The following is a 22,726-nucleotide window of genomic DNA, read 5'->3' on the forward strand; positions in this document are numbered from 1 at the left end:
AGTAAGTTAAGAAAGGATGGCTAGCAAAAATACCTGCCAAGAGAAGTTACTGAACAGGGGGTTGACAGCAAATTTATCAGTCATTAATCTCAGTAGCTTTTGCCCTTGTATCCTTGATCCCGTCTGGCCACTTTGCGATAGCATGAAAAATACGGTCAGAAATTGAACCTCTGCTCATCTGTCTTGTTCTGCAACCCTTCTTCCCTCATTCAGGTTCCTTAAGTAGTTCATTTATATTCACTGTTTCACCTTTCACTCAGTGATTTTCTTCCAGAATCCACTCCTATAAGGCTTATGCCCTCAGCTGTCCACTAAAACTGCACTCTCCAGGCTCCCATATTACTTCTTCCTGGCAAAGTTCAAGGTTATTGCTCAATTCTCTTTTATCCATGTGCTGTCATAGGCCTGTGCATATCTGCTATTTCAAAAATTGACTGATTTGACACATTTGTTATTTTAAAATCAAACTCCTGACATTCATTTAAATAAATGCATTTAAATATTTAAATGGACTATTTAAATAATTAAATTTATTATGGTTCTGGCAGTAATTTTTAATAACCTTTCACTGTTAGAAATACATATTCTATATTGTTTGAAATCTGAATTATCTTATGCATAGCATATTAACTTTTGTCCTCGGTAGCTCTAAAAAATGGTCCTAGCTAAAATTAGAATGGAAAGTGATATCTAATATCTTGCAAGATTGTAGAGCAGTAGCTTGTCAATCTTCAAAGAATGGTTATTGGAATATAATAACTTGAACAAGCTTTTGACATGTGTTTCGTAATATTTGGTTTACATATTTATCACTCTCTGCAGGTCTGCTCATACGCTTCAGCCTTCTTCAGGGGATGAAATCTCTACTAATGTGTCTGTCCAGCTTTACAATGGAGAGACCCAACAGCTTATCATTAAGTTAGAAAATATTGGAGCAGAACCTTTGGAGAAGCTAGAGGTCACAGCAAAAACAGTCAACACTAAGGGTGTGTATGCTGATATATATGTAGAAATAATGATTGCTTTTTCTTTGATAAAAGGGGACTACTTGCTATAGGCTTAAGTTGAGGCAGTTTTGAATAAATATCGTAATCACTGTTAAGTTTGATTATATTTGTAGAAACATGGAAATGAAAGAGGGTATAAGAAAACATAGAAAGAAAATGAAAGAAAATATAGAAACATTTGTGTGTTGAAGGATCACCAGCTTTTTGGAAATCTAGATTTCATTTTAATGTCACTTAAAAAAAAAATCCTAAGGCAATAAATAGTTAAAAACAGGAATCTTGGATCTAAATTATTTTCTCCTTATGCCTAAGTATGGTGATTAGTTAATTAAATAAATTATCATTAACACTAATGTGTAGATGAGAGAGTGGAAGTAAATAAGCCTACTTCTCTCTCACTCAGGTAGCAATAAGAAAAAGCTGGATAAAACACTAAAAACAAATCAATGAACAAAATAAGCTATTATTAAGATTAAGGTAAAGAAGAATTACAGTACATACTTTTCCAGCTTTCACTTATTTCTTCTAAGATACTCTGTATGTATTAATATTAAAATGTAGTCTGTAGGGTGAAGCTCAGTTTTGTTTTGTGATGTGTTTTATCATTTTTGGTTTGTCCTGTGAGGCACTGTTATAAAAATGATAATAAGAATTGCTGGTGAAAAGGAAGATAATTTTTACTTACTCTGAAAATACCATATTTTATTGTAGGCTTTTATTCTGCCAGTGCCAAAGTGTTAAAATGCAACGTGATACCTGGTGATTTTTGCTCAATTTGAGTATCCAAGCTCACAATTTCTTTTTTCAATAGAGTATCCTCTTCTCTCAACTTGAGAGAATAGGAGTTGCCAATCATCTCAGAATAGATTTTCTGTCTGAGACTTGTTCGCAAGACTAATTTTAAAAGCTGAAAAGTATAATGAGTTACTGTTTTTATTTTAATAATTTCAAGGTGCTCCTAATATGCTAGGTGCTGTATGTATATAATGGAAAGACCAAATACAGCACATATATTAAATGGTGAAAAATGTGGGCCTCTGAATTGAAGGTGTTAATGAGACTCTTAATACATAACACTGTGCTGTTAAACTTGGTTAAGAGTTTTGGAAAAGAGATCCTTTTCAACTTTCCAACTATCGTAACTAGCACGATTAAAAGTTATAATTATAACTAAAAATTATATTTTAAGAAATGGGGGAGAAAAAGGAGAAAAGCTGACACGTTCAACTGTGACTTCATTAAAACTTTAATTTTTCTTCATCCTTTCATGTTCTTTCTGTATAGAAAATCTTTATAATGAACCCTCCTAGTGTATTTGACAGTCTTTTAGATGCTATTAAGCATGATAATTGTCTTCATCAGGAAGAAGTTCTGATGAATAACTAAAAAAAATAGGCATACCTTTATTCAAAAATGCAACACAAATCACCTTTTCTGAAAAACAGGAACGAGACAGTTTTAAGAAGTGAGGAATGATGTTTGTGTTAGAGTGTACTAACTTCAGAAAATACGTTTGTGTACTGCATGTATTGAAAAATGCCTGTTGTGAAAATCATAGAATCATAAAAAAGTATAGATTGGAAGAGACATCTGGAGATCATCTTACCCAACCTTCCTTTGAAAGTAAGGCTTCAGATTAGGTTATCCAGGGTCCTGTCAAGCTGATTCTTGAAGGTATCCAGAGAAGAAAATTCCACCACTTCTCTGGGCAACCTATTCCAATGTTTCATTTTTCTCACGGTGAAGAATTTTTTTGTTACATCCAGACAGAATTTGCCCTGAAGCAATTTGTGCCTACTGCCTCTTGTCCGGTCACCATGCATCCTTGTGCATAGAGTACGTCCGTCTTGTCTGTAATGGCTTTTCAGTACTGCTGGGGAGGGGTGGGATTTCCCCTGAGCATTCACTTGTCTGAACTGAACAAACCCAGTTCCTTCAACCTTCATATATCAAGTTCTCCAACCCTCTAATAATTTTAGTGGCCCTCCAGTATTTCAAGGTCCATTTTGATCTGGGGGGACCAAAACTGGACACAGTATTCCACGTGTGGTCTAACAAGTGCCAAGTAGAGTGAAATATCACAGAATCATAGCATGGTTGAGGTTGGCAGGAACCTCTGAAGATCATCTAGTCCAACCCCCCTGCTCAAGCAGGGTCACCTAGAGCACCTTGCACAGCATTGCGTCCAGGTGTGTTTTGAATATCTCCAGAGAAGGAAACTCCACAACCTCTCTGGGCAACCTGTTCCAGTGCTCTGTCACCCTCACGGGGAAGAAGTTTTTCCTCATGTTCAGATGGACCTTCCTGTGTTTCAGTTTGTGCCCGTTGCCTCCCGTCCTGTCGCTGGACACCACTGAGAAGAGTCTGGCTCCATCCTCTTGACATTCTCCCTTCAGATATTTGTAGACGTTAATAAGATCTCCTCTCAGTCTTCTCTTCTCCAGGCTGAACAGGCCCATCTCTCTCAACCTTTCCTCATAAGAGAGATGCTCCAGTCCCCTCATCATCTTTGTAGCCCTTCGCTGGACTTGCTCCAGTAGTGCCACATCCCTCTTGTACTGGGGAGCCCAGAACTGGACACAGCACTCCAGATGTGGCCTCACCAGGGCTGAGTAGAGGGGCAGGATCACCTCCCTTGACCTGCTGGCAACACTCTTCCTCATGCACCCCAGATACCATTGGCCTTCTTGGCCACAAGGGCACATTGCTGCCTCATGCTTAACTTGGTGTCCACCAGCACTCCCAGGTCCTTCTCGGCAGAGCTGCTTTCCAGCAGGTCAGCCCCCAACCTGTCCTGCTGCATGGGGTTATTCCTCCCTAGGTGCAGGACCCTGCACTTGCCTTTGTTGAACTCCATGAGGTTCCTCTCCGCCCACCTCTCCAGCCTGTCCAGGTCTCTCTGAATGGCAGCACAACCCTCTGGTGTATCGGCCACTCCTCCCAGTTTTGTATCATCAGCAACCTTGCTGAGGGTGCACTCTGTGCCTTCATCCAGGTCATTGATGAAGAAGTTGAACAGGGCTGGACCCAGTACTGACCCCTGGGGGACACCGCTAGCCACAGGCCTCCAACTAGACTTTGTGCCCCTGATCACAACCCTCTGAGCTCTGCCATTCAGCCAGTTCTCAATCCACCTCACTGTCCACTCATCTAGCCCACACTTCCTGAGCTTGTCTAAGAGGATGTTGTGGGAGACAGTGTCGAAAGCCTTGCTGAAGTCAAGGGAGACAGCATCCACTGCTCTCCCCTCATCTACCCAGCCAGTCATCCCATCATAGAAGGCAAATAGGAAAATAGGAAATAATTGCATCGCTTTGTCTGCTGGCCATACTCTTGCTGATGCAGCCCAAGACGCAGTTTGCTTTCTTTGCTGCCAGGGCATGCCGCTGACTTAGGTTTTGCTTTCTGTCCTCCAGGACTCCTACGTCCTTCCCAGCAGAGGAGAAAAAACAGTCAGACCCCAGCCTGTACTGCTGATTATTCTGCCTCAAGTGCAGGACTTTACATTTATCTTTGTTAGACCTTATGCAGTTCTTGTTGGCCCAGTCTTCCAGCCCATCAGGGTCTCTCCTGATACTTCCTTCTGATGTTACCTACCTCTCATCCCAGCTTACGGTCGTCTGCAAATTTGGCGAAGTTATTTTAAAATTGCATTACCATGTTATGACCAACTTTTAAGGAGAAATAGGTGCATAACAGTATTGCACTAACCTCCTGTTGTTAAGTCCTGCAGAACATTTTTCAGTGTTCGGTTTACTTTCAAAGTCAAACATATGTGTTATCAAATATTAATTCGTTATTCAGTGACAACAAAACTTGTTTTTTTCCAAGAACAGAAATGCATATCCTGCAATATTCTGTAGAATGTTACTGTTTATATATAGAAGAATATTCTTTGTTTTGTTTTCTACTGAAAGAACCCCCAAAGGATGGACCTTTGCTCTGTTTTTAATGGACACTACAGGATTATATTCATTCAGTAAGATAACATTGTTAAGTAGAGATGTTGCAAGTAATGGGGTGCCTCTGCAAACACTCATTTTTATGTATTCATTTCCTTGAGTTGCTCACAGAAGTGAGATGAGGCCCCATATTTGGATCTGTAAGCTCAAAATGAGGCATGTTATTGTGGGAAAATACATATTTAAATAAGCATGCCTTATTACATGACAGTATGGTGCTGGGTATCACATAAAGGGCTGAAAAAGACTATCCATGGTAAAAGAACCAATAGTCCACATTAACCATGCAGTAATTATGTTATGTAATTGTGTGTAGGTGCTGCAAAGGATTTGTCTTTCGTTTTAGTGTAGTGATCAGTGTAAATGACACAAATGCATAAAGATGGACTCACCATACAGTGCAAGAAAACTAACAGGGTTCTAGTGATTCACAGAGAATGAGAAATTGGAAATGTCAGCGACTCAGTTTGGTCAGTGAATATGTTCTGTAGGCTGAAAATACTACACGTGGAAAGATGTGGACACTAGTTTAAGCCATCTCTAATAGTAGCACAAGCTTTTAACTTGATATTATGTACCATGATGATATAATATATCAAGTTAAGAGCATAAGCAGACTTATGAACTGTCTGTAGTACCTTTAGAAGTTTTGTCTCAGATGTTTGTTACTACTCCTCAGCTGAAACATGGCTGTGATTTAAACTATTCAAGGTTTTCTTGAAATCTGTTATGCGTCTTCACCTGCCATAACCCCAGCCTCCCCATCACCTTGGGAGCCCACGAGTTGTTGTTGCCTGGTTTTGGCCAAATACAGGGAGCTTGCAGTCATCCTTGGTTTCATCTGATATGCTGTGGTTCTTCTGGTCTCACAGTCCCTCATGAGTCTTGTGCAGCTGTTGCATGCGTGCCTGTCTGACTCCCATTTCCTTACCTTCTGTTTCTGGGGCAACAAATTTAGAACAAAGATGAATGCTGTAAATGGCAGCCGTTCTCACTTTTTGTTGTAGTATACTGGATGGTGTTTGCTGTTGCAGTGCACTGACCTGACCTCCTCCTTCATTACTCTGTTCTCCAGATGTTGGCTAGTCAGTCACTTTTCTTGGGGGAGCTCACTTCTCTGGCATTGGTTTTTGATGTCTTCTTGTTAATGAGATCCTCTGGGGGTCAGGTCTTCAAACTCTCTCTCCTGTTCTGTTTTCTTCGGCTGCAGTTCTTTGACTTTTCAACTCTAAAAGCTTTGACAGCCCAGGTGTCTTGTCCACCCAGGGGCAAGTTTCCCAGTGATGTTTTGAAACATGAGAAGAGTGTGCCAGGTGTTCATACCAGGCTTGCAGGTTGTTAAGGTTCTGGTAATGAGCATCAGCTTGGATGATGAAGAGAAACCTCATTGATCTTTCTTAGAAGCAATTGACCTCTGGAATTTTAACAGAGAGAAATTAATTCACCTGTCTAGCTGTATTCTTTTCATGGTCTTTGAACACATCTGCTTGCAGTCTCAGCTGTTTAACGATGCCCAAACCATGAATGAGAGATTCACTCTCAGGTCCGTGTAACTGATTTTTAAGGACTGTGAATATCCTGGAATAAATCTACTTACCTTTGTTAACAACAAAAAACAGTCTTTCGAATTGCAGTTGGCTTATGTTTGATATGGAGTTCTGAATGCGCACAGGCTTTCCTCCAGTTAGTGCAGAGGTCCCTGCCATGATATGACAAAGAGGAGTGTTGGTAATCCTGCCCCGGTCCTACCTGCCATGACCTTGCTATCAGGGTTTCTCAGCTGACCCTTCCTTTTTGCCCACACTGGTTGACCCAAATCTTCATGATCTTTTACAATTCTTACTAACTTTTATTCCAGTCATAGGATGAATGCTAGATGGCTAATATTTTTTGAGATGGTTTTGTCTCCCGTTAAGGAGACGTACTAATTGCCTGGAGGAGGCTCAACGAGATCCATTTACCAGGGAAAGAGTATAGTATAGCAAGTCCTGCAAGTCTCTTTCTATCTACGAGCTCCGAGTCCAAACAATATTTTGGACTCAGAGCTCGTAGGTAGAAATATCTGGATTCTGGTTTACCTCCTGAATTTAAAAGAGTCTGGTTTTCCCTCATTTCCAAGGAAAATTAGCAGTAAAATTGGTTCACTGCCTACAAGTGGATGAAACATGAGTGTTTTTAACCCTATAGTCTTAATATGCATGCCCCACAGTTCCACATTTGCTAAAAAGTTCCTGCATGCTTTTTAGTGGTAAATACAACATTTCATTTTTACTAGAATTTCATGCACTTGGAGAAGCTCATTTGTATGATTGCTAGTGCCTGGGTGTTTAGAACTGGTAGTTGTTTTGGGGTCCTGTGTCCTAATCTGGTAGGAATATATGCCTCATCGTTGAGGCATCAAGAACGTGGAGTTGCAGATTAATTACTACAGAAGCCTTAGGAATTTTGTTGCCTTGAAACATACTTCAGATTTCTGTCATCAGGTATCTGATCATATGTACATTCAAAGTACATATGTGCATGTTGTGTTCAGAGATACAATAGCACGTGGGATATTTTGGTCTTATCCCTCTGTGCTGGTTGGAAAATGCTCTTGCCATTCTATTCTTTCAGCTATTCAACTTGAGAAGCAGCATTATTTTTGGCTGTGCTCTACCCAGTCTTCACCGTTCAGCTGTATTCTGTCCCTTTTTTAATTTCTATACTGTTTCTTTTTCTCCCTACCTTTTAAACCCTTTTCCCCTCCACTTCAAGTGTTTTAATTAAATTGCCTGTAATGCTGTTAGAGAGTCTCTGGGCCTCCAGGCTGAACTACATCTTTCTGTCTTCCTGTGATTCCTTTTAGATGTGTGCTCATCAGAAATGCACAATTGTGCTCAGAATGCTATGCGACCTATATACAGTTTCTCTGATGCTTTACATTCAGTTTGCTCTGTCTGCAGGTGTGTGCTTAATGTTGTAGGTAATAGAAGATTCATTTTCATCCTGTCCCGTTCTCTCACAGAAAGAAAAAGGCACAAGAACTTAAGAAATGGCCTACTAGGACTGACAGTCTATCTAGCCCAGTATTCCCAGTGACATTAGGGGATGCTATTAAGGGAGAGTACGCAAGTCTGACAGCTTGGGGGTCTATTTCTGTTGTGCTTCCTCAGCATCCATAGTTGTACATCCCTGCCTAATCCTTCTTGGTAGCCCTCGGTGGACTTGCCTGTGAATTTGTCTAATCCCATTTTGAAGCTGCTGATACTGCCTGCTTTGGCCTCCTGTAGCAACAATTTCCAGAAGTTCGCTACCAGCTGGATAGAGAAGTTCGGTCTCTGTTCTAATGGGATCTACTGTTTTCATAAAGTGCTCCCAGTTCTCATACCATGGGATTTAGTGAATAACAGTTCTGCATTCGGCTTGTGTGCCACCTTGTGATGTTGTAAACCTGAGCCATCTTCCCCCACTCAGCCTTCTCGCCAGACTGAAGGGTCCCAGCACGTTTTAATCTCTTCTCACATGGCAACTGCTTCACCCCCTTGATCATTTCAATTGCCCTTCTCTGGGCTGTCTCTAACCCCAGAATGTCCTCCTTGCAGTGCAGAGACCAGAGCTGCGAACACCGCTTATGACGTGAGTGCACCAAGGTTTTAGACCCACTTTGTCGTGTTCTCAGTACCTTTCCTAATGATGACCAACATTTTGTTAGGCTTTTTTCTCGGCTGCTGCTGCACGCTATGCTAATTCCAGAGGACTGTCAGTGGTGGCTCCGGGGTTTCTTTCTGGAGCTGTAACTGCTGCTTCCACGACCAGCATAGTTTAGGCATGGCTCAGATTTTTTTCCTTAGCTGCATTACTTTTATGTATATTGAAGTCCACCTTCTTGCCTACTTGCTTGGTTCTGTGAGGTCCTTTTGAGTTCCTTGCCATTGACATTACTACTTTCCTAAATGAATTTGAAATCTAGTCAAGAAATGTCTGGAAATGGATCTGATGAAGTGGTGGATTTAACCTGCAAAGCAACTTAATGCTGTTAGCCTTCAACACAGTTATTAAAGAAATGTCTGTGTCTACACTGTTGTTAGAAAAGGCATCTTATGAAGACAAGGATGAAATTAAAATCTTGATAGTCCATAAATTCTACACCTCTGTAATCTATGCAATTGAAATATTAGTGTTCTAATGTACCAAATACTAAATACACATTGCTAGTCTAATTTGAATTTGTTCATATATAAGATGAGCAATTCTTAGATTTCTCATTTTTCATGGTTTTATTTGTCAACTGGTTATTTTAAAAGCAAATAATTTTGAAAAAAAATGGTAGGTGATCATATTATGGCTTATTCTACACAACGCATGCACTTGTGGTGGTGGGAGGGCAAAAATAGTTAATTATGACTCCTCGTCATGGCTTTATTATCCATGTAAATTTAAATGCCAAAAGAAAAAGTTAAATAATTTCAGTAAAGAATTTTATAGATGTGTCTACATTGAGATATACTATTTGTGCATCTTTTGAATGAGACATGATTAGGAAAATGAACCATCTGAAAAGAGACACAGCAAAGAAACAGATCTACTTGGGATCCTAAGTTTGAGAAGAACTGAGGGATGGTTCCTGTCGTCTCAAAAGATCTGTGATTCTATGGAGCTGCTTTGTGCAAAGAGCTAATGTGCATTTGTTTTACAGACCCTAAGTTCTGTTGAGAGTGAACCTGAAGTTAGATTGTGGGTGAGCTCTTACATGACGTTTATTGTTCTCACTCGGGCAGTCTCTTCACTCGTAGTGTCTTCAAGTAAATCTCCCACTTGATGAAATTACATTTTTGGAAACAATTTGTTCCTCAAACTGGAGTTATACTCCAATGTTTGTCATATTTCATTCCTCTTTGCTTGCATTGAGGAATAATAATCCCTTTACCATACTATGTCTTTACTCATCAGGAAAAAAGGGATAGAGATTGCTGTACTTGTTAAACTTCCTTCTTCTTTTCTCGAAAATAAAAGAAAATCAGAATGCTGTGGTCACAGCTAAGTCAGTAGGGGAGGTGGAGGTGACTTTAGTGAAACAGAATTATTAGCAGGAATTTTTATTTTTATCTCATCTTCATTCTTACAGAGAAGCCCATTATATTGATTTGAAGCGTAGAGTAACAAGGCAACAACTGGTCTGCGAGAAAGATGTACCTCAGTTCAGTTATACAGTTATTATTTAATAGGAATTAAAGGGAAAATTGTTCACTTGTTTTTGTAAATGCAGTTGTTTCTGGGCAAATTAACAAATTTTGAGCAGGAATTCTCATTGTTTTCTTTGAAAGAGCCTTAATTCTAGTTTATATTTGTTGAGGCAATCTTCCTACCCCATTTTCTCACACACGGATGAAGTTTTTTGAAAGGTTCAGAAATGCCCATACACAATACAGTAGGCTGGTATGAAATAGAGATGAGATCTGGGACTTTGTTGTTGCCGTTTTATGCAAAGCAGTGCTCAAATTGTGATTAAACGAGCCTTTAGAAGAATCCTTTAGTATACTTTGCAATGGTATGTATCGTTATAATTTAATAAATACCTTTTTAGGATGCTCCCAGTCAAAACACCACATTTACTTCATGTATTAATAGACTTCTGTAGTGCTCATCGTTGTGCAATCTTGCAAATACTAATGAATTTATGGATTAAAAGTGAAGCACTGAGAGATTTAAGTGATTTTTTTACCCAGGATCATTCACGAAGTGCATTAAAGAAATAAGATATTAGCAAATATTTCTTGTGTCTATTTAGTGCCTGAAGTAACATTAATTCAGAAAAAAGTTACTGTGTTACTGTATCATTTTAGTATTTAACACCCTGTTTTGTCATTCTAAAATTTTTTTTGCTTTCTCTGACATGAAATTAATAGAATATCACTGACTGCTTTTGCTGAAGGTACTTAAATGCCGGTTACTTTAATTTTTGACGTACTTCAGGTTTGAAATAGCACATAACTAACACCACGTTCTTTTTTTCCTGAAATAGACTTATCATTCTCTGTTCTTCTTAATTGCAAACTAGACCTTTTTGATGTTACTGGAGTACTAAAGAGACTGAGTAACGGGGTAAAGTGTCTCAATCTGTTCATGAACAATAAATAATGGATTTTTTCCTCAATGTGCTTTTTGGCACTTCAGGTGTAGGAGAAAGGAACTAATAATGACAGATGTCGTTTCTCATGTGGAGCAACGATAAATAATTTATGACACAAATATCTTTTAATGCCACTAATCCTGTCTGGCAGCATCCTTAATATTTGGGTCTAGTATACATCTTTCCGCATCTCAGTTTTGAGAAAAACTTCGTTTTAATAAAACCCGAAAGGGAATAGCCATTCTAGTTTTCTCCTGTGCTCAGTAAGTAACTACCTCAGGATGTTACAGCTACGTCAGAGCTCTAACTGACTTATCGCACTATAATATTTTGATGAGATGGTGTTTGCATGCATGTGCCATTTCCTGATCGGGAGACTGTCTCATTCAAAACGATACGAAGTTTTAGTTCCCCGTTAGGTTATATTCTTGAGTATTCAGAGCATATATTTCATGCTACCTATCGTCAATATGTTTTTCTGGTAGTAGTGTTGAGTTAAATTGATACTTTGAGCTTTGTGATCAGCATGTTTTCAGGCAAATGTCAGTAACATCTTTTATGTCTTGCTACTGTTAAATTCATATTTAATGCGTTAATTCTAAATGCTGTAGAATTTAAACAGAAAATGACAAATCAGTTAATAGTTGGTGTAACAGTAGTAAAATTAAATGTTCTTAACACAGTTGTTATGCTCATGAAATATTTGCTTTTTTTTTAATATAGAAAAGCTGTATGGTGACTTCTTGAGTTGGAATCTAGAAGATACCCTCTCCCAGTTTCCTCTAAAACCTGGGAAGATTGCAACGTTTACTGTAAACATTAAAGTGAAGCTGGACTTTTCCTGCCAAGAAAACCTTCTGCAAGATCTCAATGATGGTGAGTTTTTGAATTTCTTCTTGGTTAGGAGTATTGTATTTAGTTCTAAGAAGCACATATGTCGAGTTGTCATGCCGTTCTGTTTTAAATATGGTGTGTGATGTGGCAGTATGCTTTCATATTTGTATCTCCTAATGCAAAGGCACAGTTCTTCAGTGAGAGGTATAGATGGAAGACTGAATTCTTGTGACAGCTTTGGACATGAGAGTTTGGCCAAACTTTCTCATCATGAGATGTTGCCCAGATATATTTTTAAATCTTTCTTGACAGAGAGATCATTTTTAACGTGTCTCTCTGTGGTATCTTCATCTTATGAAAGCAAAGAAAAATAAAGTTTGCAAACATCAGTGGGCATCAAAGAGAAGTGAATATTAAGTTAATTATTCAATTATCTAATATTGTAAAATTCTTAATCATGGCTGACTTCCGGCATTTTGCCAAAAGTGGCACACTGAAACACAGGGAGTAATCTCCCTAATATTTATAATGTATAAAAAGTTTCATGTGGTTAAACTCATAGTTTCTTTTGCATCAAAAAAAGAACAATACTTGCCTGTACCAGAATTATCCAGAATTGCAAGTATCAGATACTTGTGCTAAGGATTTCCTCTCTGTTAGAACACAAAATCTTACAGAGTATTTGCTGTACTCTGTATATTTTAGGTCTTCATTTTTTTTCCAACTGGCATATTTAGTTAAACTAATTGAATTAACTGGAGAAAACAAGATATTCCTGTATTTTAATAAATAAAAACATAATTATAATTTGGACTCTTTCCCAGGATCTAATTGCAGGTATGCATAATTGATATAATTAATTATTAAAATACAAAAAAAAATCAGTATGGAAAAATACAACAAACAATGATATGCATAGCTTATTCAAAGTGAATAGGACTGAGTTCTGTGAATTATCTTGCACATTCATTTAGGCTGAAATTATATTAATTGTTGGTAAAGATTAAAAGACTTCTTATTTTTTAAACATCCCTGGTATAAAATACATAAATTATCAAAATACTTTAGGGCTTAACTGCACAATACCCACAGTTTTGCTGCACTAAACTTTGTTTTGAAGGACTCCATTTTTCAATTACTATTATGCTATAGCTTTTTAAAGAAGATTCAGTGGAAAAGGTGAGAGGGAAAGCTTGAGACTGCTTTGAAGCAGGGAGTTTTTTTCTAATTTTAAACTAAAAATACAGATTTTTAGCCTTGATAGTAGATTTGAGTTATGGTTTTTTTGTGTTTTTTATTTTTTAACTTTTCTTCCTGGGCTTGATGGTTAGAACTTTTTTGAAAAGCTGGGACGGGGGGAAAGGGCGAGTAAGACGCTTTGATATCGTTATGAAAACCCAGATGTCAAGAAACTGAGGCTTTGAGAAATGCCCTTGGCTGGAAATGGTTCAGTAATTCTGTACAACACGAACCTGTGCAACAAGTTCCCAAAATGAGGGGAGGCAGATCTGATTGCTGGTATCATTGGATGACATGTACAGTGTGTACTTTGAAAGTATTAATAGAAATGCCATGTATGTTGCCTTTTTTAGTAGTTTGTTTAACTTTTCTACATAGATTTTAAAATTCACAAGCATTTCACAAGTATCTAGTACTTTCTAAAGAAGTAGGTAAGATCCTAATATGAACAGCTGGAAAAGCCAATGGCTGCTACAGCCTGACTTTTAATTCTATGGTCGCTCTGGTGCCTTTTTCTTTAAAGACCACATTTACAATGATGATCAGAATCCTTTTGTCTTTTAAAAATAACGCCCTTACGAGGGTGTCTGTTACTTTGATCTCTTTTCATTCGATGCTGAAATTGCTTCCTTTTACGCTGTTTGTAATTGGAACATAGCACAAAAAGGATAAATTACAGATGTTTCTGATGATAGTTATTCAATTGGAAGGTAAATTAAGTCGTCGGTCAGAATTGCTGATGTAAATCTTGTGTGTTGATGTAGACCGTCTGCTAAAGAAAAATGCTAGATGTTCTCCTAGATTAAAGGAAGCAAAAACACACGCGTGACTCTACAGGATCAGATCAAATGTCCATCTAGTGCAATATCCTGGCGGTACTAGTGGCTAAGATCAGACGTCTAGGGGAGAACATAGGGTAAGTCATGAGCATACGTGCTGCTTTCCCTTAATGCTTGTGGACTCCAACTGTTGCCAGCTCAGGAACGACCTGAACCTGACATGGTTTCTCTGTAGTTAGTCATTCTCCATGGCTTTCTCTTTCATAAAATTTTCCAGTCTCATCCTTGAGCCCTGTGCAACATCCTGAGACAAGAAGATCCACGGCTACATTACTTCTTTTACCAGCTTTGAGCCTAATACCCCTTAGTTCTTGCGTTGCGACAAACAGCTAACAACCCATCATCTACACCTCTAACCTGCCCTCGTGATTTTATACATCCCTTCCTATTACCTCTGCAGGTGTCTCACTTAGGGGCTGAAGATCCCCAGCTAGCTTAGTTGCAAGGAACTGTTTCCGTATCAGGGACATTTGATCAGCCTTCTTGTCCCTTCTGAATCTTTTTTCCGTTCTATACCCTTGAGAGAGGCTGTATATGATCCTGGAGAGGTGGGTGATCTATGGATTCCTGCAGCAACCTGAAGATATTCCTTGCTCTGTTCTCTGTTACTTTCCTTATAATAATGCGCAATGAGCATGGAGCTGGTAGTTTTGTGAGGCTGTGAACCATAGCTCCAAGATCTTGCTCCTGACTGGTAATTATCCACTGAGCGCCCATCGTTTCCCGTGTGAGGTTAGGATTGCTTTTATCTTGTTAATTTATACTGAGTTTTATTTGACCTTCAATTGGCCAATCGTTAAATCTCACAAGGGCCTTCTGCAGTCCCTCAAAGTCGCCCCTTATCCTTACTGCCCTAGGGATGTTAAAAGCAGTCTTCCTTGCCCTATCTCTGTGCTCAGGCAGGCAGCGGTACAGTTTAGGGAAATAATTGTGCATAATATTCATATAAAAAATACTGCAGTCATTTCTCAGTCTGTCCCAGCAGGTCTGATGACTTCTACTTTTTTTCTCAGAATGAGAAATCTCTTTTCCTGTCCGGTTTGAAACTGAATTTAACTGACTGACCTTGTCCCTCCGTTCGAATTCTATGCAATTTTCCTCTTTCGTGTCCAAAATTTTGTAACCAAAGGTTTTGTGGCTGAGAAGGAGCAGGACTGAATGACGGCAGTGCCTTTTGGAGCTGTTAGGTGTGTCTGACATCTACCATTTATTCAGGGGGACTAAGAACGGTTTTTGGTCTTTGCATGCAAGAGCCTCAGTGTTAAAATTATATATGTAGACTGCCTCAAGACATAATGATGAAATTCCCAAAGGCACTTAATTGACAGCAAAATTCAAGCCCCGTTATTAAATTTGATACAGTCACGTAATTGTATAGCGGTTCAGATAAACAAATTGCTAAGTGTCGGTGAATCAGCGTCCGGGTGCGTGCTCATCTGGGCAGAGGCAAGGTAATTCAGGCTGGCAGTGTATGTCGGAGACTGGAAGCTTTAGCTTGGAAAAGGCAAGTGGGCAATAGTGAGAAGGGCTCTACCTCTTTTATGTTTTTCCTTGTTTTGGATCAGTCGTGATAGCTGCGTGATTTGGGAATGCAATTTTGCCCTTCTGTAAATACAAACCAGATCTTTTTTTCACAGGCACTTGCTCCAATCTGATTCTTTAGCAGTCTGTTATTGGGGAAAAGCGGATGTGAAGAAGTGTGGTGCAAGGAAAGTTGAAAGAGCTTCTGTTACCAGCCATCTGTATCAGATTCTTGTTGGGCTGGGATGTGGGAAATGAAAACTTCTGTTGCTTCTTTATGTTGTTTTCACTCTAACGCAGCCTTGTGCTGTGCTTCCGTTAGGAGCTCTTTACTGTATGACATTAGCCAGAAATGAGAGGCAACATTTCTTAAGCTTACATCTTTGAGAAATATCAAGAAATACACTTTTCTTAGATAGTCATTGCTGAGATTAAAATCCTCCGCTAAACATGATCCCTCTCAGAACGCTAACTTCTGTATGCATTTTGTGAACCTTTAAAGCTAGGTTATAGTGCTGTGACCAAATCTGGATGTGGTCTTTGTGGAAGTGTTTTTGGAAATCTAGGGCAAATATTTGATCTATAGTGTCGCCAACTGCAAATATTAAAATGTCATTGGATTTGATTAAGATAATGGAATTGTTTAGCATTTTAGACTACAAATTAAATTAAAAAATTAAGAATTAAATTAAAAATTAAATTGTATTTAATATTCAGAAGATCTGGAGCTATATTAAGCTTTTATCTGTGATAGAATATCATTGATAAAGTGGTAAAATTTACATCGATACAGGCAGGAGTACCAGCAACAGTAAGGACAGCACTAATATTGACCTTTTGTATAACGTTTGGCTGTGACGTCAGGAACACGTTATTCTGTCCTTGGTGGGTAGGCTGCCGTGTGGGAGCTGCGTTAACGCAAACAGAGCCTAATAGTTTGCCAGACAGAGGTGCCGAGGGGTGCACGTTCCATTAAAGCATGGCGTTTAGGGTTCTTGGCATGGTCCGGGTTGCCTCGGCTTGCTGTCTTTGGAAATAATCCCTTTGCCTGCACTTTGATCAGCCAGGTAGGTGTGCTAAAGACACTCGCATTTTGTTGTTTGAGATTAAGCTAGCCAGGCTTGCATCTCGAAGGCGCTTGCCCGGGATTTAGGGGTTCCCTTTAAGAGATCCGTTGGCTGCGAATGCTATTGCAGTTTTGTGTCTTTTGTCTCTGGGTTGAGATTCCTTCTACAAGTGTTCTTGGTTCTCAGATCGGGGAAGTCAGTGTGTGGATTTGATTTGATTTGATTCGAAGGTTGCACTGGGCAAGACAGGAGGAAGCACTGCGTCTGCTTGGTACAGCCAGGCTTAAGGAGCTTCAGTGTTAAGGTCTCACCTTACTCTTGAATATTTTTGATATTGGTATGCAAGACCATGGTCTACCTCATCATTACTTTGTGGCTTTTCTGCTTAAATGAAATGCTTCAGTTTCATAGTTGGATTGTATCCACTTAGAATATTCCTGTGCTTGTATAGCTTATAGACAAGGTATATCATTGTCAGAAAGATCTGGTTTTGAACTTGAACGTAGTCTCAACAGGTCTTCCAAAAAAGAAAGTAGCCCAGAGCACTGTATTAGGATAATTGTATTACAATAATGATGATGGGATGTCCTCCAAGATATTACAGTATGATCGTTTATATGTTGTTAGTTTGGTTGCCTTTATTGCATTTAATAATTGAGAATATTTTTTCAAAGCAACTTCATTTTTAAGGAGTTGTATGGCTCTTTACAGTTTGGAGGTGATGGCTTTTATTTTGGTTGCAGTGTTGATCTGAGGAAAAGAAGGTTCTTTTTTTCTTTTGACTACAAATGCTTTCCGCGTCCTCCATAAGTTCGTCGCCATATGACTTAAAAATCTATTTTTAATTTTTTAGGAATTGTCCTTATAGAATTTTTTTTTAAGTATCAGCCTTAGTGATTACCGAAGATAAGGAGCCTTTTGCTCTTCCAACTGCCTTTTAATCCATCTAACTTACCTCGTGATTTGGCTGATATAATTTGTTTTTCTTATTTTTTACAGCGTATAAGAGCCATAAGACCTTAGCCAATACTGGTTGTACCAGCCACTAGACAAATGTCGGGAGAAGTGGTGCAGGCCCCAGATCTGTACAACATAAATAGGTAGGACAGACATGAAGCAAGCAGTAATAAATTTATTAATGGAACATCTGGGCTAATTGTGCCGTCACCCTGTTAAATGTCCTGTTATGCTGCTTCCTTGCAGAGGAGCTTTATTCTGGTGCCTCCTGGAGCGTGCCGGAGTAGTCTCTAGTCTACGATTATGAATTTCTTTACACTTTCGTTGCTCCCTTTTTTGGTATTCTGCCTTATTCCAAGTTTAACTTCCCGATGCTAGTTCATCGTCATCAGGAAGGAACCCTTAGTTGACTGTTTGCTATTATTAAATATTATTATTATCTTCTTCAGATGTAATGAAGTCTTGAAGAGGTGCTTATTCCACTACATGCCATGAGGAAATAATAATGAGGAAAAAACCCAAAAAACAGTTTAACTGAGCCAGAAAATACAACATTAGCATACGCTACAAATATATAACTATAGAAGACACGTCCTTGTTCAGCAAGCGTACTCTGTCTCCAGTCTCAAACTGGTCGGGCCCTTTTTCTACACGCAAAAGTACTTTGAAACTGTTACAATATTACTGAGAAATATTGCCTAGCAAGAGGCTTTATATGCTGAAGCTTCTGTCAGGCAGTGAAGATGGGGAACTTTTTCCCCTTGACTGACAAAAGAAGCAAATGGGTTGAGTGAGCGTTTAGTTTTTAAGAAGGATACTTTATGCCAAAGTTGCATGTTTTTGAGAAATTGCTTACTGTGTCATACGGTGAGAGCACTCAGGTAAGAAAGAAGTTACTGTAGTGTTTTGATAGTTTTTAGTGTTAAGTATTTTTCTTGTATTTTTAGAATACAGCAATAGGTGAGTTGGTCTTTGCTATTTGATAGTAACCATTTCTTCTGCAAAGGAGAAATTTAAATTAAAATTTTATAGTTTTGCATCTCGTACACCATTATGTTGCCAGTTAGCTGTGGAGTGCCTTAGAATGCAAAGGGAATTTAGGACTTTTTGGCTTCGGTGGTAAGCTTGTTCAGGAGTTGCCCAGCTACAGATTTGGCAGCTACCTTAGCTGTGCTGATGCATCTGTTTAAAAATACATCTGTTTTTGCCATTTGGATCAGGTCAGTGATCATTGTGCAAAACAGCATTGCGACCGACGGGGCTGAGACGCGTTGGACCAGAGCAGCGCGGGCAATGTTTTACAGCAGCTCGTTCTTCGGGTGCTTCGGTCGCTGGGTTGGGAACCGACAAGTTTAACTGCATTAGTGAAATTTCACTTGTTGGTGTATGAAATTGCGTGGGATTCGTTTGCGTGGCGTAGCGTGAAAGGGGCTAATGAAGCTAAATTGACAATTTGCTCAACGTTTGAGAGGAGCGAGGAAACGCCTGTGAGAGGTTTTGCTTTGTTACGACAGGAGCGACTGCGATGCTGGAAAGGCAAGTTGCTTTTATTTTTCAGCTGCCGTGGAAAAAGTGTTGGTCATATGCTGTTACCCTGGAAATACGCAATGTGGACTGCAGAAATTAGGACGATTTCTGGATAGAGCAGAAAGGCAGTTGTTCTTTGCCTAGTGAAAGGCCGCTCCAGCCGTCTATCTGACGTTAGGGGTTATTGAAGCAAAGCTGTGATGGAGGTATCATCTTCAAAGCTCTAAGCTTCACGAAAGAAAAAATGCATTGTATTTACACTATGAAAACTCATATAATATAAGCATGGAATAATTTAAAACTCCTGGTGAGCTGCTTCCCCAAGAATCTCATAACTTCTCAATTACCTTTTTTCTTCTGTAATCACTAAGTTTTGCAACTTACAGCTGCTTTTAAAAGGATGTGTTCCCCCATTCTGTGCTGACCGTTCCGATTTAACGTACGGTAAAGGAGCTGGACGATATCTAATATTTCCTAACTTTGCTGCCTATCAAAGAAGCGAACAAGCTAAATAATCAGAATAAGCAGAACACTGATTATTTTTATCCTCTGGCAAAACGGTCCCCTTGCAAAGTCAGTTGTGAAGAGGTGAGTCATTTAAAGTACAACAAAGTGCTCGGTCCTGGACTCTGCGCTCTAAGCAACATGTGAGTGCCACCGTCTTTAAACAAAAACTTTCAAATACTGCTTGGATTACGTCAGAATTTCCTCTTAGCCTGAAGCAGAAATAATGTATTCTTTAATATCCTACACCCTTTTGCCTTGAGGTGTAATTTAGAAATTAAAAAAATAAAATAAAAAGTTAGTTTGAGTCTTTATATTTTTGTCTAAGCAAATGAAAATAGAATGGGTTTTTAGAAGATAATAATATTAACGAAGCCATTAGCTGTATGTCCAATATGTTCAAGTTTACTTGAACTTTTTATTGTGTTACTGCCTCAAATCTTAGGCTAATAAATCAGTTTGCTTTAATATCAGGTCACCCCCATTAGAGGCTGGTGTATGTTTTCTCTGCTCCGAGATTGAAGCCTTTGATTTTGTTTTGTTTACTGCAAATGGAATTCAGATTGAGTGCACCCAAATTGCTCTGCAAGCCCAAGTGAGTGGGGATGGTTAGGAGATTTGCTTCAAAACCATGTGCCAAAACACTAGATGTGGCAAAGGTCACCTTACCTCTGATGCAAGCCCTTGTTGCCTCTAATGGACATTAAATATAAATGTGAAAATTGTGGGTTGAGGGGAAAAGGCAATTTTCATACACTCCATGCAAAAATTGATATATTTTTCGTTTAGGTAATAATTCTTTTGCTTCTGAAGGTCACCAAAGCCATCAAAATCATTTTCTCTTCCTTTAAATTAACATCGCCCATCAAGGCAGGCTTTGCCCAAGCGCAGCATGTCGGTGCCTGGGAATCCATCTTCCCTTGGACTCTGTAAGGGTGATTGACCTTTTAAAGAGCTCTGAAGGCTCCGGGTTGATTGAGCAGATGCTGTTGATGACATTTCGTGATGAAAATGACTGAGAATGTTAATCTTTCTTTTCTATTAAATGTTTTTTTTTTCTTATGAGTCTATTGAAAACTTATAAGATTTTTCACTGGTAAGTCTTCTGAATCAGCACCTTCAAATTTGTTGGTATTCATAGGGCTGTATCTTTGAGGCTGAATGAAGGCACTTTTTTAAACAATTCAGTAAGTTATGGGAGGAAGTAGGAAGTAAAGGAATATGAGAAATGTCCTTTGTTTTCCTGTTGGGATATCAGTGAAGAAGGTCTTCAATGGTGCAAAAAAATTTCATGCTCCATCTTTTTCTTCTGGTTTGAGCTTTTGAGGAACGCATCTGCATGCAGATCCAGATTTGAGGTCATCCATGTAACTGAAACATAATAAAACAAATATAATTGTATGAGGATTTTCTTTGTATTTAATCAGTGTGTGCATGGTAGCTGCTTTGCACAATATAAAAGAACAAGATCCTGGTCTTCCTTGGACTTCTGATTTACTTCTAAAACTCTGAATAATAAATTGTGAATCTGGTTCTTAATGTATGCTAAAACATATGCTATCTATTGTGATATTTCACATGCAATTTCCTTCTTTTCCTGTGAACTTCATCGAGTTTTAGGTATATTTTTATTTTATTAGTCTTCTAGAGCAGAATATAGCAAAATAATTTAAAAAAATCTTTTTTCTTTAAAATGTTAATATTTCATTTTGAGTATTTTCCCTCTCTTAGATAAAATAGGTATAGATTTGTTAGAATAAAACATCATTTTTGAGAGGAAAAAGTAAAGCAATCTCATTTATTCTTTTTTCAGATGGAATCAGTGTTAGCGGACTTCCACTTTCCAGCCCTTTCCGACAGGTTGTCAAACCACGAGTAGAGACTAAACCCATGAATCCACCAGAAGGCAGCAAAGCTGGTGACTTCAGTCACGTGAAGGTAAGTAAGTGGCACCAAAACACGCGAAAGATTTGGTTTCCATTGTACCGCACTATGGTTTGTTTTGTGATTGAAAAATAAAGGATTCTTTTCTTCATAAGTATTTCCTTTTTTGTTTTCTTAGAATAGCTTGATATCCTTTGAGTAGCAAGCCTTTCAGAAGTATTCATGGAAGTAATACAGTGGAATAATTGAGAGCGCCAAATGACATGTAAATAGGTGTAGCAGGATGAAAGAGCAGCTGCGCTGTACTTGCTGGGAGAGCCACTTCCCTGCAATTAGCCGCTGTGTGTTCTTCTGATGAAGGTCTTACCTGCTGAAGATGTAAACTTTTTATTTCAAGCAGTGAAATAAGAACAGCTTTATGCCGGTCAGATTTGCAGAAGATATAATTTAAGGTTAAAATAACAAAGCTTGTCAAAAATGTAACATAGGACTTCATCTTCCATATTTTTGGCGAATGTTTTGCACACTGTTCAATATTTAATACAGCTCCTTTAGGGAGCTGTATTCTGCATTAGTTTGTTCCGTCAGAAGTTAACTTGAGTGTTATATTGCACACTGAAATATTTGGCTCAGCACATCTTTGGCTAAGATGCAAACGGTAGCTTTGTTTCTTTCACTGTATCTCACTTTGCATGTCCTGGTATTTTATGGCATAGCAAGGTATTTTGCAATTGCTCATCAGTATAAATCATCATGATTGAGAAAAAAAATTTGGGATGCACACTAGTTAAGTGGTCAGCATTGATTTTTAATTAAATTTAGAACTGTATGGAAACTAGAGTTTCTGTCCGATAGAAAACTCTTGATTTGTGGAAGCAAGGGGAATATTATTTTGAAATTGGAATAAAATTCCAGGCATGTAGACTCTCTCAGTGCACCAAATACATGAAAAAAATCCTTTCGAGCACTTTTTGCTTGTCAGCTAGTTGCCCTGGCAACCACAAAAATACAAGCTCACAGTAATCTATGTGATGGTATTACAAGGGTGTTGGAGAGCTGTAGAGCAAGAACTTGTGTTTTCAGCAGTGTACAGAGAAGCTGCCTGGTGGAAACACACACATACTTGATTCTGCTGTTAGGTTTGTGGGATGCATTTTGATTTAATTAATTGATATTTTCTGATGGAAGCACCATGCAGGTGGTCAAAACCACACTCAATGGAGAACACATTTATCTGTGTATTGAACCTGACTGATATGACTGGTTTAGAGCTCCC

General features: G+C 38.7%; 1 protein-coding gene across 3 annotated transcripts in view; it reads left to right on the forward strand.

Annotated features, from left to right (window-relative positions):
- The window catches only part of TRAPPC9 (trafficking protein particle complex subunit 9), a 461,063-nt gene that overhangs the window by 80,703 nt on the left and 357,634 nt on the right, over positions 1-22,726 (forward strand). For all 3 annotated transcript variants that reach the window (XM_067290119.1, XM_067290120.1, XM_067290121.1), the window contains 3 exons: positions 823-986; positions 11,802-11,954; positions 21,380-21,504. In XM_067290119.1, the coding sequence (XP_067146220.1) occupies positions 823-986; positions 11,802-11,954; positions 21,380-21,504 (442 nt within the window). The remainder of the gene's footprint in view (positions 1-822; positions 987-11,801; positions 11,955-21,379; positions 21,505-22,726) is intronic.

This window comes from Apteryx mantelli, chromosome 2 (genome assembly GCF_036417845.1).
Source record: "Apteryx mantelli isolate bAptMan1 chromosome 2, bAptMan1.hap1, whole genome shotgun sequence".
Lineage (NCBI taxonomy): Eukaryota > Metazoa > Chordata > Aves > Apterygiformes > Apterygidae > Apteryx > Apteryx mantelli.